We start from the raw sequence: 19,797 nt of genomic DNA on the forward strand, positions 1-19,797 counted from the left end.
GATATTGCATTTTCCCACAGTTCAAACTAAATATATTGTTGCTGGGAAAATAAGATTTTCTCCTGAACTAGCATGGTCGCTGGAATGTGGAATGCTGTCTAGAAAAGGATGAAACAAAAATCACAGAAATCTATTGGATAGTGTGCATGACATCAATGGTATTAAATAACAACACTGTGTCCCTACTTATGCACACATTCCAGTTATGTCTTGCCCATGTCTTGTTGTGCTGTGAATATGAACACATCAACTCTTCAAGTTGTTTCTCTCTCCCCCTCATTCACACACATACACACCTACCTACCTTAAGACTTCACCTTGTGATTTTGTCAATTATTGTCAATTATTGTCAATCACTCCTGAAGGAGTAGGTTCAAAGTCTTGGGGTCAATTATTGTCCCCCAATTGTATGTTCAAAGTCTTGGGATCAATTACTGTCACTTGCTCCTGAAGGAGTAGGTTCAATCCATCTCTGTAAAGTGACATGCCCAGGTGACCTGAGTGCCTTTTATGAGCTCTGGCTGATTTTTATTTTTAAAAAAACTAGTTATGGCCATTTTTGGACTGCAACACCATGAATTGGCAACCTCCAGGTTGGATTGTTGCAATGCACTCTATGTGGGGCTGCCCCTGAGGCTGGCCTGGAAGCTGCAGCTAGTGCAAAATGCAGCAGCTTGACCGCTCACTGGGGCAGAATACTGCCACCATAATAATAATAATATAATAATTTATTATTTATACCCCGCCCATCTGGCTGTGCTTCCCCAGCCACTCTGGGCGGCTTCCCCCCCCCCCCAAAAAATTAAAATACTCTAATACATCAAACATTAAAAGCTTCCCTAAGCAAGGCTGCCTTCAGATGTCTTCTAAAAGTCTGGTAGTTGTTGTTCTCTTTGACATCTGGTGGGAGGGCGTTCCACAGGGAGGGCACCACTACCGAGAAGGCCCTCTGCCTAGTTCCCTGTAACTTGGCTTCTCACAGTGAGGGAACCGCCAGAAGGCCCTCGGTGCTGGACCTCAGTGTCCAGGTAGAACGATGAGGTGGAGACGCTCCTTCATGTTACGCCACCACTAAAAGAATTGCACTGGCAACCAATTAGCTACCAGGCTAAGTATAAGGTGTTGGTACTGGTGTACAAAGGCCTATACAGTTTGAGACCCAGTCTAGATATCTAGTTATTTAATTATGTATCACATTTATAGCCCCCTTTCCCCCAAGGAGCTCAAGGTGCCATACATAGTTCTCTTCCTTCCCATTTTATCCTCACAACAACCTGAGAGTTGAGTTAGTGGCTCACTGCCACCCAGTGAGATTCATGGCCAAGTGGAGATTTGAGCCCTGGTTTCCCAGATCCTAGTCAGGCACTCTAATAATTACACCACACTACCTAGAAGATCACTTTACTAATTTACTCAAATGATCACTGCACTCTGCAAGAGAGCCCATACAAAAGTAGGAATCAGACCTCTAGTTTGGAAATACCTGCTTTTTGAAACTCTCTCCTGTTATGTATCAAAGAGCTGGTACCTCTATTATATTTCCAGCACCTATTAAAGAACTTCTTTTTCCAACAACACTTTTAAGTGGAGATTATTTTCCCAGTCTCTGTATTAGGCTTGAAATTGCTTTTAGATACATTTTTACTGTTAAAATTGTTGAATCACTTTGGGATGTTTCACAGGAAATGATTCATAAATGAAATATATTTCAGATCCAGATAAGTCTTCTCTTTATAGGCTGAGTGATCCCTATTGTGCACTCTGGAGCACACATCAGATACATCATACAAATAACACTGGTCAACAACAAATTTGTTGTCTGCGTTTTTTCAGTTGATTTAGGACAAATCTGATGCGCTGAATCCAAAAATCACCTTGGTTTTGCTCAATCAGGTCAAGTTTTTGAGCTATGGCCACGTCGTTTTTTTACGTTTTTGTTCACATGTACGCTTGTGTGGAACATTTTAGAAGAAGTTGGTGGGGGTAAAATGCCATGTTGAATAAATGTTTTGATTGGAAAGGATTATTTTAAGAACCGGAGCAGCCTCAAGTATCCTGATCTTCAATCAGCACATCGTCCTGTAGCTCATTGTGATGAAATTCCAGTGCCTATCTTCGGAGAACTTCCTGACATTAGTGACAAAGATGCCTCCAGTGTTGAAGGACATGAAGAAGAAGAAGTGGTTCTTGAAGATGATGCTCCACATCCATTTTCCCAAAAGGAGTTGAATGATCTAGTTTGCGACCTCAGCTTGTCAAAGGACTCTGCCGAACTGTTGGCATCCAGATTGAAGGGAAAAAACCTCCTCTCTGACAGTGCTCGCATCAGCTTCTTCCACAACAGGCATCAAGAGTACCTCCGTTTTTTCTCGGAAGAGAAGGACTTGGTGTACTGTGCAGATATTGCACAGCTTCTGCTCAAGCTTGGAGTGCCACAGTACGAACCCAAAGATTGGAGACTGTTCACTGACAGCAGCAAGTGATCACTGAAATGTGTTCTGCTACACAACGGCAACCAGTTTGCCTCTATACCCCTGGCTTACTCGAGTACACTGAAGGAGAACTATGAAGCGGTGAAGTATGTGCTGGAGAAAATTGGTTATGATCAGCATAAGTGGTTTATTTGTGTTGACCTGAAGATGATGAACTTTTTGTTGGAACAACAGTCTGGCTTCACCAAGTACCCATGTTTTCTGTGCATGTGGGATAGTAGGGACCGTGCTCAGCATTACATGAAGGACTGGCCTGTGCGGGAGGAATTGGTGCCTTGCAAAGAAAGGAACGTCATCAACAACCCTCTGGTGGACAGAGACAGAATACTCTTCCCACCGCTGCACATCAAGCTTGGCTTAATCAAGCAGTTCACCAAGGCTCTGGACAAGGATGGTGACTGCTTCACTTACTTGTGCCAGGCTTTTCCAGGATTGACCATGGAGAAGTTGAAAGTTGGCATCTTTGACGGTCCTCAGATCCGTCAGCTCATCAGAGAGCCAGAGTTCAGAAACTCAATGAACGAAGTGGAACTGGAAGCATGGAAGGCATTTGTTCTGGTAGTGAAGAACTTTCTTGGCAACAATAAGGCCAGAAACTACACAGAACTTGTCAACAACATGCTGACTGCTTTCAGAAACCTGGGCTGCAACATGAGTGTCAAGATGCACTACATATTTTCACATATGGACCGGTTTCCTGAGAACCTGGGTTCAATGAGTGATGAGCAGGGGAAGAGATTCCATCAGGACATGAGAGAGATGGAGACCAGGTATCAGGGTCGCTGGGACGCAGTCATGATGGCTGACTACTGTTGGACTCTGAAGAGAGACCTCCCTGCCGCTGAGCATTCCAGGAGTTCCAAGAAACGGAAGTTCTAGCCCTGAAGTTTGAAAAATGGTAAAGCAACATGCAATTTACGTGTACTTACCTTTATCAATGCCCACCATTCAGTTTACAGTAAACCTGACCTGATGGTGAGAAACGGATGCCATTTCCTGATTCAGCAGTGCAAAAATACCCTAAATCAGTTGTAGAAATCTAGACAACATTCAAAAAGTAAAAAATTGTTGCCCAGTGTAATTTACCTCATTCAGCAGCAAGCCTACTCTCCCTTTGGTACATGTAAACATGATTGCCTTTGAATCAAGACTATTCTGAAACAAAAAAAATTACAGATTTTCACTTTTGACTGACTATATCAACCCCCCAAAGTTGCTACCTTAGTTTACACTCAACATTCAAGTAGTTTGGAAGGAAGCTATATTTTTCAAACTTTTGTGCTAAGACTTTTATATGATAAGCTCAACCATGTCCTTTTGTTTGTGAGTTGTTAAAAAGTCTGATGTACATCCAAGGTTAAACCAATGAAATGGAGGCACATTAAAGCAAGTTGTGGATAGCTGCCAATGCAATGAAGGTTATCGAAAGAGTTAGCAGCTTGGGGAATTGATAATGGAAAACTCGCTCCTCATGTAGTTCCTAGAGCAGTTTCCAAAGCTACTGCTTCCCCTTTCTTTGTCCAAGCCACCAAATGGGATTGAGATATAGAAAATAGTACAGAGGCATAGAAAGAGGAATGTATAAACAAAGTAAGAATGCCAAAATACATATGTTGAAAAACTTTCTACTATATGAAGTTTCCTTAATTTTCGTGTCTGGAAATCCTCTCCACAAAGGCGAAGTAGCATTTAGTTTCCAGATGTCAGGCTTATATATCAGTGAGGAAAAGAAACATGAATCACACTGAGTTTTGCAAGCACAAACCTATTTAAATGAAAAATCAACTTAGTTTAGTTATAAATTAATCTTTTGTGGGTGAAACTGCTACTGCAGTAGACATTTCCTGATTAATGTGTGTTGGAATTTTGCAGGAGGCAACCTGACATTTACAGGAGCAAAAGCGTCTTCTGGACAGGAACAAAGCATCAAAAAGTGAAAATACTTTTCTGAAACTTAAAGCATTATTTCCCTGCAAAGAATGTGACAGCATCATAGACACGAAACAAAGGGTCTACCAGAATTTCCCCCCCACCAACCTACCAGGCAAATTGATTTCCCACCATTTTCTGTATCATGGATTGTCAGACAGAAGATTCTGCTTGACTCTCTTTTTCAAAAGATCTTATTATGAAGGAAAGCCAGGAAATGCTTAATGACACATTGAACCTAATGATAATTAGTTTTATCTTCTGCTATAGAGCAATTCAGAGCGAAAACAGGAAGATAGCAGCTGTGATATTTTTAAAAAGCTTTTTGTTTTGCAATCTGAAAATAGGAATGCAATCCTACACTAGGAGTTTGATGGCCCCCAAAGCCATTACATTATGGGGCAAGCTTCTTTTTCCAGCATGTGCAACAGCAGCATTCAATAAAGACAAATCTTTCTGGTTTCAAGTCCCTTATGCTTCTTTTATCATTGACCAAATAAAATGTCATTTCTACTAGATCTCAATGAGAAAAAAATATGAAATACTCTCTTTTCATCCCAAGAGAAAGCAAACCATGCCTAAGTTCTAGCACTGACAAAACAAAACTTTCAGCCTGTGTTATATAACTTTAAGCACACAGTGAGATAATGCCTAAAATAATATGTGAAATATTATCCATGTCAAATTTCAATTAACAACGAATGTCACTTTTGGGCATTACAGCAAGGTAATTAGTTCTGGATAGCTGGTACTGTGTGTTTTACTTCCCTTCCCCCAAACAGCAGGTATTTTGTTGTTGGTACATTTCCTGTAACAGCACCATTTATTTTCCCTGTCATAACTGGAGCTCCTCCAGTAGTAATGGCTTCTATTTTCTCTAGTGCTACATTAAACTGCCTTGGAGCATCCATCATAGCCTTTATGGGCTCTCCATTTCTCCTATAGTGGAAAGGGATTGTTGTCCAAAACATCCTCTGTCACATCCAGTTTGCATGATATAGCTTTGATGAAAATCATTCATAGAGGGATGTCAAGACTTTTATCAAGGGCAGCAGAAAGCGTTTGTAACTGAACATTTTTTTCAATACCACCTGAGACTTCAGCCATTCTTCAGACTAAGAGGAGGAAATAATAATAAACTTTACTTCCTGAAAACTCTGAGAAAAGGATGATTGACATGCGATTAAAATACACAGGTTTGTGTCCAGTGTTCTGCCATCCAGATAGACATTGGACTAGTGAAGGTTGAAATGAACTAATTCATGGACTACAGCAGCCATACCCAATCTGGTGCCCTTCAGATGTTTTGGTCCTTATCATTGGTCCTGTTGACTAGGGCTGCTAAGAATTTAGGTCCAACATCTGGAGGGCCCAGGTAGGGAAAGGCTGGGCTATAAAGACTATATGCACCTGACCACCAAAATATCCCTCTGCAGATATTCCCTCAAACCCGCACCAACACATCATTCTAGAACCCATATATACAATTTGATACATGTTTGCTTAAGGTACACCACTCAGCTGGGGTCTAAAAAAGCAATGGAATTTTGATTTAGCGTAGGGATTTCAAATACCAATACTTATGCTCCAAGTAATGCTCCAAGATAGTGATGAGACAAAGTCAGTAGAACAATGCTGAGTTCACAGTGATTGCTAAAGTAGATGGGTAAACAGCAGAACCCCAACAAGAGTCATGTTTGCCTATACAGTGCTTAAATAATAAAGATTTCTAAACAATCCCTTTTTTTAAAAAAAGGGAAGTGGACAGCCTAAATAAGGCCTCTCTCTGTTCAGATCATAACAGGAAAGGAAATGTTCAATTCCCATTAGTCAGGCCGCCCTGCTGTTACTAGGGGAGAATGCTTCATTTTTTAACCAGAGCCTGGCCTCGGAATACAGCACTCAATCATTTAGAAGCTTGTTTTCGAAAAGAAACTGGAATTCTCACTATTTCAGCCATTACAAAAAAATAAAATTAAATAAATACCAAGTCCAAATCCTCCTGCAATGGGAAATGAAGTGCAAATTGGAAAACTTTATTTTATTTTCTCCATAAACTTATTTTTTAATTACAAATTAGCTTGGTAGCACAATTTTCTCTTCTTTGAATCAAGAGCTTCTGGCAACAGTCCTCTGTTGACTCACTACCTTGACCTTGTATATGTTCACTGAATCAAATACTGAGGTTTGAAAGAAAGAAACTGTTTTAAGTTTTCAAGAAACAAGGCAGCCACAGTCTCAGCCAGAGGCGATAACATATTCCTTCCATATGGAACAATGTTGTGCACGTTGAACAATATTTATAATATTTATTTTGGAGAAAAGCTAAGCGCAGTATAAAGACACAGAATAGAGTGCTTCAATTTAAGGCCACTATATATGGAGCACACATTCCTAAGGAAATTGTTTTGAGAATCCTGCTTTTCAGATAAGACATGTTGAAAATATGAAGCTGCCCTATACTGATTTAGACTACAACTAGCCCAGGATTACCTATTCTGACCGGCAACTCTCCAGGGTCTCAGGTTGATGACTTTTGAAGCTCTCCTCCTGAGCTTATTGTAACTGGAGTTGCAAACTTAAGACCTTGTACATGCAAAACATGTGCTCTGCACTGAGATACGGTCTCTCCTCAGTATTTAACATTATCCTCTATCAAGAAGGAGCTAATGTGGTACCAAGTTGGCTATTTCTGTTCTACACTTTATTAGATTTAATAAAATAGAGACGCATTTCCCTGCTGTGATTGTTGCACCTAGAAAAGTGAGACTAGCAAGACATCACTTGAAATGCTACTGGATAATCAAGTGAAGGCAAATATATCAGAAGCTGCCATAGAAACAGTGAGGCCTCTCTCTCCTCTCTCTCTCTCTGTGCCCCGCCCCCCGGACTTGTAATTCAAATTTATACAATGACAAATTGCCAACTACTCTGTGATGGAGCTTTTGTTCAGCAATAGAAGTCATTTGTTGTTATCTACATGTGCACAGAACTTTAAGGTACCATCATTCCATGTTAGTCTGTTTCAGCAAAAACAATGAGTCTTGTGGCACCTTAAAGACTAACAGATTTATTATGCGATAACCTTTCAAGGACTAGGGAAATGCAACCTGGTTATTTTTCAGTACTTATTGTAGCAAAGTGGCCATCCTTCTTTTCCCATCTTTATTCCCCAGGTTCAAGCAAAAGTGATACTGGATCCAAATCCCATTCTGTATCCAACAGTGCTTAGTGCATTGATCTCATATTGCTTATGCACCATATTTGTAAAATGAATATTTATCTGTATCAAAATAAATGAGACTGTAATGAACATGGTCAACTTGCATGGGGAAAGAAGAAAACACTGAGCTATACTCAGTTGCTTGGGGTACCATATAGCAAGCTGACTATGACCCTCCTTCCCTTCACTAGTACACAACACTTGGTAAGAAAAAGAATACAACATACAATCTATCTCAGTTTTCTTGCACCTCCAGGAGATAAATGTCAGTGGCTATTTTGTTGAAGTGATCAATGCATTTCAGATATTAACACAAAAACTCTGAAAAACTACCTGCTCTAGCATGTACAGAATAATAACTTTCCTCTGTAAATTGCAATGGCAAACTGGTGCTGCTCCCATAAGTTGCTGCACTGCTATTAGTCCTAGCCAACTTCACCAATATTCAAGGATGATGGGAGTTACTGTTCTCTGGTATCTGTAGACTACAGCCCTGTTGATAAGCCTTGACTGTTACTGGGATTGCCCTTTTCTTTGCCCTCCTCTTAAGTTTTCTGTTCCACTCCTAAGAACAAGGATCTCTCTTCTTAATGGAGAAGCATAATTTGACAAGTACAACAAAGATGCTGCATAAATTCAACAACAGCAACAAAACCCACTATGAAGCACAGTCTATTCAGTTACAGTTTAAGTTTATAACTGATTAAACACTTTTTTAAAAAAAGTTTAAACTGGAAAATTGGCAGACTAGTTCTTGTTCTTAGAACTGGCACATCACTCATTCTTTCATGAAAATAAACAGATGACATATATTTCAATACTTGCCAAAATAAAATTAATTTAGCCATCAACTTTTTAGTATCTTACATGTCATTTTATTAAATGACTCCTTAAAATATGTTCTGAAGTTGTGGGTTTTTTTTTAAGGTATAAGAAGACAATCCAACAAGCTGTGTACGGATGGAACGAATGATATTGGAGCAGAATTTGGTATAAACACAACCTGATAAGAGAAAATGTAAGAGTTTGAAAATCTTTCAAAACATGTTTTAGGATGCCTGCAAAATTTAAAAATCCTGTTAAATCAAGAAAATTTGACACGTTAACAAATATCTTAGGCTGCTACCAGACAGATGATTCCTAGTACTACCAATCACTGCTCTCCTGCTGTAAACTACCAGAATTGCAGAATACTTTCCACACTATCAAGGGGTATGTATTGTGCCCTTATCTGTGTATACATCCTGCTATGTTTCATCATCTAGGCCTGAAGGTGTGACACAGATGCTTTGAGTGAAGAAGGCCCAATTCACCTGGGCAATCCTTATTTTAAAAAAATCTAATAAATCTGAGCTCCCTAAGAAAAAGCTTTTTAATTAGTGGTAAGTGTTTGCTTCTTTTAAAAAGAGCTGTCCAAGAAATGTGAAAAAATAAAGTTTTTCACTATAGTTTTACAACTCTTTCATTTAAGTGCTAATATTTTAATATAAAAAGGGAAAGGTCTTTAGCAGTAATCTAAAATTCTAAAAAGCAATAAATGTGCTAAAATTGCGGCAATTGAAAAGGTAATAGCGAAGGTGTATTGAGCAGCAAAATATTCACCAGCATGGTATGTCACTGCACATATCAAAACCCTACCCATTTAAAAAGAAGAGTTGCATTAAGATTGTCTGCACCTGAGGATTGTGTTCCTCTTCCATTCATCTTTTTTTAAAAAAGGTGGAAGGCAGATACCCAGGAAAGGGCTGTTACTCAGACTCTTATTCCAAGTCTCCACATAAATTCAAACACTCAACACGCACCACAGAAAATTCTGTGGTCATATAAAGTGGGGGGAACAAGTAGTTGTGTTTATCCCCCGAAGCAGTAGTAGAATGCAACTTCCATCAAAAGAGCAGAATGGTGTGACTTTAGATTTCTGGGTGCCAATGACCATCTCTAGATCTGAATACTTCCAAACTCTATGTCGGCAGGACTGCCTTATGATTGAAACAAGAACTTTGAGGGCAAAACATGTCCAGCAATAATGGCACTTATGATCTTCTCTATTGATACTACAAAAACTTTTCCAGAAGTTCTAGCCAGTGTTCTGTAGCAACTGTTGATATAGCTCAAAGAAATTTCACAGGGGAAAAAATTAGCAGCCTTCTGTTAAACTATACTGAATGCAACCTCTTCTGTTTAACAGAATTCTCGAATATGTCTAAGAATAGCTACCCACACATGAGTCAAGTATTAAGATATAAAACTTCCCTACAACAATGTCACTTTGCTGTGCCTCAGCATCACTACATCAAAGCCCTCCAGAAACAGTTAAGAATCTCTTTCCTTTAAGGAAAAAATATCACACCATTAACATACTTGGTCATTTTAGAAATAATGTTTATTGATTTTTGTGTTAACACTGCCATAAATTAAGTGATGCAATGGACAGAATTACTGCTGTACTATAAAGAATATGTCTTTTGGGTTCTTAACCACACAATGAAAAGAATAACAGCTGGATTGATGTAAAAATAGTGCAACTTGATGCTGATATTGCAGAGGTGTGGACAAGATGGTACCTGTTCACATGAAATATATGACACAGCACTGAAATATCTTCAGAGTTCGTAGCGAGGGAACTAAGCCTACAATGATGTGGTTCTGAGGAAGAGAACTTTTGCAACCCTGATGGCAGAAATCCTGGAGATGCCAGGAATTTTAAGCTCCTGGCACACATGAAATCACATTGCCCTTTTCCCAATGTGAATTATCACTAAAACCTTTCTGAACTAGGCCAATTTATTTACTTATGTATCAACACTTTCATCAAGGATATACATGAACAGGGCCACTAATCTAGTGTCACACATTTTACTAAATAAATTACACAAAGGGCTAGAGCAGTGGTTCTCAACCTGTGGGTCCCCAGATGTTGTTGGACTACAACTCCCATCATCCCTGAGCTCTGGCCTTGCTAGCTAGGGGTGATGGGAGTTGTAGTTCAACAACATCTGGGGACCCAAGGTTGAGAAAAGCTGGGCTAGAGTCAGCAAGTCTGATAAGCATATGAATTAAGAATTGTTTGATCAATTAATTAATTTATGATCCATATCAGTTTCACACATCTTCATTCATACATCCATTTTGTCCTGTTTCTCTATCTGTGGTTTTTTAAAATAATTGCATGAAAATTGACATTTTGAACCTATTTATCAACCTATTTATTTTGTACACATTTTGGTACTTTTTTGAGGTAAGTAGTGTGACACAGAGAAGTACAAAAAGTACAAGTAAAACTGTACATATTAGATGTGATGTGAATCAAGCTAGTTCACTAAAAAAATGTTGGCCAAATGAAATCCTCAAGCACCTCTAATGTAAACAAGCCTTTTCTGTGTAATAATGCTGTTGCCCTCTTGGCTACAAAATAAATGTCAAAAGCAAACCATACTAGAATACTGTGTCCAGTTCTACCACAATTTAAGGATACTGACAAGCTGGAATGTGTGCAAAGGAGAGGGACCAAGATGATAAACAGTCTGGAAGCCACACCTTATGAGGAATGGTTGAGGGAATTGGGTATATTTAGCCTGGAAAAGTAGGGACTGAGAGGAGACAGAATCAAAGAATCATAGAGTTGACAGGGACCCTGCAGGTTCAGCCCCCTGCAATGCTGTAATCCTGTCCACAGCCATCCCTGGGTGGGCTCAAAACACCAACCTTCTGGTTAACAGCCAGACGCAGCCAACTTCAAATATCTAAAGTGCTGTCACATGGATGATGGAACAAATTTACTTTCTCGTGCTGTGGAGGATAGGACCTGTACCAATGGCTTCAAGTTACAAGAAAGGAGATTCTGACTAAAATCTTTCTAACAGCAAGACCTGTTTGACACTGGAACGGACTCCCTCAGGAGGTGGTGAACTCTCCTTCATTGGATGCTTTTAAGTAGACGTTGGATCCATCTGCCATGGATGCTTTAGTTGAGATTCCTGCATTGCAGGGGATTGGACTAGATGACCCTTGGGATCCCTTTACAACTCTACAATTCTATGATTCTATGACCTAACTTTTTCTCTCGGTATGTGTATGGAAATACTACACATATTCTGCAAATTCCTCTTAAAATTAAGCTATGGTCTTTTCTGTTAAATGGTTCCACTGACAGCCCCGGTTTAAGGGGCACATGGCTCAGTCTTGCAGTCTGGGTTCATCACTGATCATTCCTGATCCAGTTGATTCCTCCTGTTCCATTTAAGGATTGCAGCTACTGCACAGGGAAAGAGTTACAATCAAAGAATTAGAGAACAGAAAAAGGGTTCTATAAATCCCTTTAACACAGCTTACCAGTAGAACCATCCAACAGAAGTCTAAACACCATCATATATAAACTGTGTATCTATTTTTTCTTTTCCATTGCTACTTCAATTATTATGCTATTTGCAATGCATAATGCAAAACACTTTCAGCCAAAGTATTTGGATGTATGCCACTGAAACCTACACATTATGGACTAAATCACATTTGAGTCCATGTACTTCAGCTTAACTAGATCAGGCAATATAAAAAGTGATTCTGCTTGGAATTATATACACTCAACAGATCTGTTAAATCATTTAGAAAAATCACTTGTTAGGCATAATCCTTTTGTACAATCAATTTTAAGGATCATAAGGTGCTTTAAAAGCTAATTCTAACAATTATTATACATACTATTCATACAAGTAGAGGCTATCATAAACTTAGGTATATTGGTGATTCTAGTTACTTTCAAATGAGAATGAACTATGGTGAATCTTAATGGTTGATTTAAAACAAGCCAGCATCATAAACCATGCATGTATGGTTGACATACATACAAGAAAATTGGGAGTTTCTGGGGTGAAATAATTATACATACTCATCTGGTATACTTGCCTAAGCTAGTGAAGTATACACCACACAAAAGGACTCAAAGTGATAGAAATGGATCCCTCAAATGCAAACCCATTCCTTAAGGGAAATATAACCCTATCTAACATTGGAACATTAGAACACACCACTTCCTTAGACAGACGGACTACCTATACTTCCATCTAGAACAAGCATTTGATGCCACCACCAAATTCTCACTAAAATGCTACCTTATAGGTTGCTTATACCTGAGAGCACCCTGGTATGAATTAGAAGAATATATACAGGACTGCAGAAATTCATGTTCTTAGAGGCTCAAAAGAAGGCTACCAGGATCACATAATCACAGTCCTTAAACTTGGGCTATAATCCTAAACACCCTTACTTTTCAGAATGTACCCATGAAGTTAGGGATGTATATTTCCAAGTATTAGCCTGGACTATCATCCAGGTTGTGTATGTATTTCTTTTCTTTTTATTTCAGTTTTTAAAACAACACTTAAAACAAACAATATAGAATAAAAATAAAAAGTGAAAATGTGGGGGGGGGGAGAGGGAAAAAAGGAAGGTACGGTATATTATAAACCTATGATAATTAACTATTACACAATACAATTCCATTTGTACCTATCTTATATAACCAGGTTGTGTGTCTGATTCACATACTATATTATTTCTATGCAACTGAGGGCACATATAAGGATGATCACACTGAAGGAATTCAATAGTCTTGTCAAAGATGTGAAATGGTTCTATGATTCTATTTTTTTTCTTGGCAACTTGATGATTTAAAGGCTCAAGCTGTTCATTCTCATTAGCTTACTCAACCACTAGCTTTGTGTATTCAATTATATATCCCATTATTGATTAAGCCTTAGTGAGTATGAGCTCATTTGCTCAGAATTCTATTTACTCAAGGAAAAGTTTATTACAACTATTCTTAGGTGTAGAAGCCAGGGGTACAGGGGCATTTATTCTGTATCTATTTATGTGAAAGTGAATGAAAAAGAAATCAAATAGGTTTTCTAGTTGCCAAATGAAAACAGACATATTTTGTATTTTTATTGCATTATTATTTGTTACATTATTGTAAATTTTAACCACAGAAAACTCTTTTACAAAGGCTGGATTATCTAGAATTAGTTTTAATTTACATCTAAGTTTTTTATTATCTGAATAGTTTCTGAATCTGTGTAGAGCAAATTGGCGATTTCAGCTCATAAATATAGATACCTCATGGTGCCTCTCTCTCCTCAAAACTGCGCTGATCCATTTTGACAACACATTACAATGCTAAACATGTGTCAAATTGGTTACTGCCTATATCACGGTGAACACTTGACATAATTATGAGATGCCTTCCTCAGATCAACTGTTTTTATTTTATTCAATATGTCTTCAGTTCTGCATCTTCCATATCCCCACCCTCAAGGTAATATTCATTTTGAGGTTACCCATCTTATAAATTCCCTATGAACTCTGTCTCTTCTCCCCATGCTTCTTAATAGTGGCAATTCAATTGCGCCACCACACCAGCTAGCGCAAGCTGGAATAACCTCAACCAAGCTTATCTGTGCACTATCAGGCATCAAGCAAAGAAAGCAATGGGAGAATACCAAACCATTGTAGCACTTCTAGAAACTTCCCCAATGCCTATGGCAGCACCATCAATTTCCACCAATCAGAGAGAAGTATTTTCTCCACACTGAGAAAATACAACCACCCCCTACACAAAGTTCAAGGGGAAGTTTTCCAAGTCAAAGAATAGGCAAGAGTTAAAAGCACCAGATTTTAGCATACAAGCACTTTTGACAGGATGTGATTAAACTCAGCAAGGAGAATTTCTCCTCCACTACTTGTGGTAAAGCCTGCTGTAGTCTCCCTTCCAAGACAGGCTTTTCAGAGGCAAATGAGAGGAAGGGGGGTCGAGAAGGAGGCTCATTAAAGATTATATCTTTTACCCTACGCTTGAATCAATGTCTCTCCAACCTTTCCAACAAAGTCCTTCAAATATGTCTATGGTTGCTTCCAGATGACTTGCTAACTGAACATTTATCCTGATTTGTTTGCACAAATGTGCAGGGATGTTCTTTGATGTCAACTGTCTGTTGAACTGATTTTTGTTTCTGGGGAGGTTATATGACATTGTGTTGACATTGTGTTGAGTAATTATCCACACTTTACAGTGTATTGCCCCATCATTTTCCTTACTGAAGAAAAAAAGATCCAAGTTTGGGCTGGGGGGGGGGGGGAATTAGTTGCGCAAGCGTGCAAAATTCACCAACTGCGCAACTTGAATGTGCTGCTATATAACTGAATCCCATTCACAAAACAGTGACAGTCTGAAAATGCCCTAGTTTCCAAGTTTTGCAAAATACATATATATCTTAGAATAATTGCATCTTAATTTTACAGAACTTCAACAAAGGAAAATTCTGCATTTATGATAACGGTGACCTTCTACTACAGAGGTTTTCAACCTTTCTGAGTCCACGGCTCCCTTGACCAACTACATTCTTTCTGCAGTGCCCCTGTGGGGCTCAGGAACCCAGTTATGTCACCCCTTGCCTGCAGTGCTGGCAGCTCTTCCCCTTTTTTGAACACCCTCCCTTGTGGAGTGTTCCCTCAGCCTCCTCTCCTCTCCCGTCCTTGGGAGTCCTCTGGGCAGCCACTGCTGCCACCCTTGGTCTCTGAGCTGCCCTCCCCACACACTCCAAAGAGAAGTGCCTCCTCACACAGTCCAACAGGGGCCTTGGAGGATGCCCCCAGTCTTAGTGGCCCAATAGAGACTGGCCAAAGGTGAACATGAGGCCACCATCTTACTCACCTTGGGAGGCAGCAGTGGGCACCACTGTGGAAAGGCTTCCCTTTCGAACACTCAGATACCAGGCAGACATTTCACACAGCTAGCACAAAAAAGGCCAGTGGCCAGTGCCTAGCCTCCCATTTGTCCATCCATTCCCAAGAGCAAGGGCTGGGGGACTAGCTGGCTGGACTCCCTTGCTTGCTTACTCCGAGGCTCCTCAGTTCCTGACAACCAGCACCCCCTGGCCAGCCCCAGAGGCACCATTCGCCTGTGGAGCTTGTAGCCAGGGCTGAGGTAACAACCAGCTGTGCAAAGCTTTGAGAGGCAGAGACATGAGAGGACATCAGAGGAGGGAGGGAAAGAAGGAGGGACAGAGGCCAGTGTTGCCTGCGGCACTTATGACCATCATTCAAGGCACCCTAGGGTGCCACAGCACACTGGTTGAAAACCACTGTTCTAATAGAACCAAGTGAGGCTGGATTAATACATGCTTATCATACCAAAGCAATGGCCTCAGCCAGAATTTGTTTCCCCTTCTTTTTCAGTTAGCTGAAAAGTTCTGTTTACAGCAACACAGTTGTAGGTGCTTGTCAACTACAACAGAAATTAATCTGAATTTCTATTATATAGAAGGGCAGGTCCAGAGTGAGCCTGTGACACACATTTCTTGTCCCTTTAAATACAGCATTAGAAATGCTTCTCCTGAACGACTATTTTTATTCAAAATGGAACTGGGAATTGTTCCACTTACATTGGCTCATAGAAAGAGGTGAATTATCTATTTCAGAACTTCACCTCCATCTGGTCTGTAGAAAGATTTTCAGTAGTAACAAAAAAATAGGAATCATCTATAGCTAGTTGTGCTTAAAACCCATGTAATAAAAGACTGTATAATTATTTCATATTTTAATGCTATTAATATCTCACACATTTTAGCAAATGGGCTTTTTAGGGTAGATCCCTTTTTCTGGACTAATAAAGGTGTAGTTTGGGATACTGGTATCCATTATTCAACTAAATTAATTCCATGCTGTAATGAAGTAATAGGTGGAAGAAGCCTCTAACCTGTTGTGTAATGGTATCCCAGGGGCCCTGCCAGAGCTGCTCCCTGTAGCATTCATGTACACCTTTCCATATTTCATCCAGAGTTAAAGGTCTTCCATCTGGAAAAAAATAATAATTGTAATATATGTATCTCCACATACACACACGAAATGCAGATAATTCAAAAGCAGAAACAGAAAACACAGAGAAAATTCTATTTCCTTTAAAAGATGCCACAACAACATCTGGGATGTTTGTGTATGTGGCTGGATGTGTGTGTGTGTGTGTGTGTGTGTGTGTGTGTGTGTGTGTGTGATGGAACATGGCCCAACCCTGTTGAGTGTTTTGTAGCTGTCATGTCCATGTAGCAGAATAACTGCCCTCTTCAGAGTCCTCACCATGCAGTATTGATTGGTGCTTACGCTTGTATCCTGGATAGCTGCTGAGGTTTTGTAACAGAATGAAGTTACTGTATTGAAAAGAAACATATGATCTTTGCCCAAGTATTTGTTTTTGACAAATGAGAGACTATTTTGATGCTTTTTCAATAAGTATCATTATCTTGGCATTTATCAGGTGTCAGAAGGCCATTATCCTGTGATAAATAGTTTTATTCCACTGACATTTTCATGTCCGTGAAATAAACAAGATTTATTCGTCCAATTAACATTTGAATGTCATGTTTAGATACAATCCGAAATCCTGTTGCCATCAGATTCAGTTTTATCTTATTTTTGTTGAGCACACTCAAAATGGAAGACAAACTTCTCTGTTGACATCTTACCAGTGGTAACTTCAGTGTAGGAAAATAAAATGGTGAGCAAGCAAAGTGAACAATATCTATGTAGGGAAATAGGATTTTATTGCATTATGTGATAAAATGATACACAAGCCACAACTACTAATGAGGCAGCTGGAGCATGCCCTAAGTTACCACACATAGAGGAAATGCAATTGAAAAGGTTCCTGGTGATCTCCTTTGTGTGGTTTATATTACTGGAGAGCACACAAAGAGCAAGCAGATTCCTACTGTGGAATTCCCCTCCTCCATATGTCTGCTGCTTCTGGATGTTATGTAAGGATTTTTTGCTTAGATAAGTATGACAATCTCTTATTACTATATTAATTTGTCAACACATAATTTAAATTTCATATTTGAATTGCTATTCTTTCAAATGTTCACTGTTTAATCACTGTAAAGGGAGTAATAGAAAAACCTTATAGATATAACCACACATAAATACATAAAATAATCTATGCTGTAATATACATACCTGACCATGTCTTAAATTCAATTTGTTGGTCCTCAGAAACCACAAATTGCACTTTATGTTGTTTCCTCTAATCCCATAATAATATCTAGATCAGAAGGTCTTACTCTACTAGGCTGAGACCCACACCTGGATTGCTGTGTTGGACCTAAAATAGGTCACACCAGCAACACTACCATGATACAAATAAATGGTAAAAAGAAAAAAAATCATTTTATCTATAAATATAAAAGGGAAAATTTCAGGCTTCTGAATTCTCACTAAGAATTAAGCTTCATTTAGGTTTTTAATTTATAAAGAATAGTGTGAATTTGGGGTGAGTTTTGCCTCTTTCAGAGATCAAAGCTTTATCACTTAGCATTTCACAGAGATGTGATTGCACTTACTGATGTTGTTATAAAATAATATTCTCACTGACTATTACTTTTCCTCAGTTGTCATACAGAGGCAAATGTTCCAGCAACAATAGTTTTGAAGATTATGAATCCTCAGGTGCTATGTTTTCTATGTTGGAAATTTAGACGTGATGTTTACATACACTTCTATTTTGGTGCATATACATGAGCTGAAGAGTCACAAAAATGGACAGGTGCAGGGAAGTCTGCACAGAAAGCTCATCTTATGCCAGATGAACTTAGGATGAAATGCTATGCATGTCGCCCTGCTAAACATGCTTCCTTGTTAAAACTAGGATTGCCTCTTGATACACTACCAGTATCACATTTCTAATTTATCTGTTGTCAGCAGCTAAGCTGATACACTTCACCAGAAATTGCTCATAGGACACTGCTGCCAGAAAATCACAACCATACAGATGATGCAACATGAATCATGCAACCAGAAGCAGCATTATGTATGGAAGTGGTAAAAATACAACCAAGAGAAAAATAACGTATTGCTTTCTCTCTAGCACAGACACATTCCAAAACGTTTAAAATTTTAAATATTATGTTTTCTGTTGGTTTTATTTATTTTTTAACATTAATGATTGAAGTACAGTGGTACCTCAGATTACATACGCTTCAGGTTACATACGCTTCAGGTTACAGACTCTGCTAACCCAGAAATAGTGCTTCAGGTTAAGAACTTTGCTTCAGGATGAGAACAGAAATCATGCTCCGGTGGCGCGGCAGCAACGGCAGGAGGCCCCATTAGCTAAAGTGGTGCTTCAGGTTAAGAACAGTTTCAGGTTAAGTACGGACCTCCAGAATGAATTAAGTACTTAACCTGAGGTACCACTGTACAGTGGTGCCCCGCAAGACGAATGCCTCACAAGACGAAAAACCCGCTAGACGAAAGGGTTTTCCGTTTTGGAGGTGCTTCGCAAAACAAATTTCCTATGGGCTTGCTTCGCAAGACGAAAATGTCTTGCGAGTTTTTCCGACTTTTCCCCCCTTCCCCCCCTTTTTCTAAGCCGCTAAGCCGCTTATCTGCTTATCCGCTAAGCCGCTAAAAGCCACTAAAAGCCGCTAATAGTGCTAATCCGCTAAGCCGTCAATGGGCTTGCTTCGCAAGACGAAAATGTCTTGCGAGTTTTTCCGACTTACGAGGCACCACTGTATATGTTTTGAAAATGCTCCAAAATGTGTGTGTGTGTGTGTGTGTGTGTGTGTGTGTGTGAGTTTTAATATACACTATACACTAACATTGAATTATGGTGCTGGAGGAGACGCTTGAGAGTCCCATGGACTGCAAGAAGATCAAACCTCTCCATTCTGAAGGAAATCAGCCCTGAGTGCTCACTGGAAGGACAGATTGTGAAGCTGAGGCTCCAGTACTTTGGCCACCTCATGAGAAGAGAAGACTCCCTGGAGAAGACCCTGATGTTGGGAAAGATGGAGAGCACAAGGAGAAGGGGGCGACAGAGGACGAGATGGTTGGATAGTGTTTTCGAGGTTACCAGCATGAGTCTGACCAAGCTGCAGGGGGCAGTGGAGGACAGGAGTGCCTGGCGTTCTCTGGTCCATGGGGTCACGAAGAGTCGGACACGACTAAACGACTAAACAACAACAACATACACTAACAACACAATCCTAAACCTGGCTTTTGCAATGTCACACACCACAATTTTATACTAATGACTCAAGTCTGACACACCAGCATACATAGGATCGGGGTGCAAGTAAATAATATTTCCTGATGCAGGTAGAACAG

At 39.5% G+C, this 19,797-nt stretch overlaps 1 protein-coding gene across 6 annotated transcripts in view; it reads right to left on the minus strand.

Annotated features, from left to right (window-relative positions):
- ATG10 (autophagy related 10) overlaps positions 1-19,797 on the minus strand; it is a 99,984-nt gene that overhangs the window by 8,414 nt on the left and 71,773 nt on the right. For 3 of the 6 annotated variants that reach the window (XM_079995792.1, XM_079995787.1, XM_079995791.1), the window contains exons 5-6: positions 16,394-16,491; positions 3,579-3,647 (exon numbers count right to left, since the gene is read on the minus strand). In XM_079995792.1, coding sequence (XP_079851918.1) covers positions 3,579-3,647; positions 16,394-16,491 — 167 coding nt within the window. Of the gene's footprint in view, positions 1-3,578; positions 3,648-15,349; positions 15,429-16,393; positions 16,492-19,797 lie in introns of those variants that run through there. The other 3 variants (XM_079995790.1, XM_079995789.1, XM_079995788.1) reach the window with 3 other exon arrangements.

The sequence above is a fragment of the Podarcis cretensis genome, assembly GCF_951804945.1.
Source record: "Podarcis cretensis genome assembly, chromosome: 11".
NCBI lineage: Eukaryota > Metazoa > Chordata > Lepidosauria > Squamata > Lacertidae > Podarcis > Podarcis cretensis.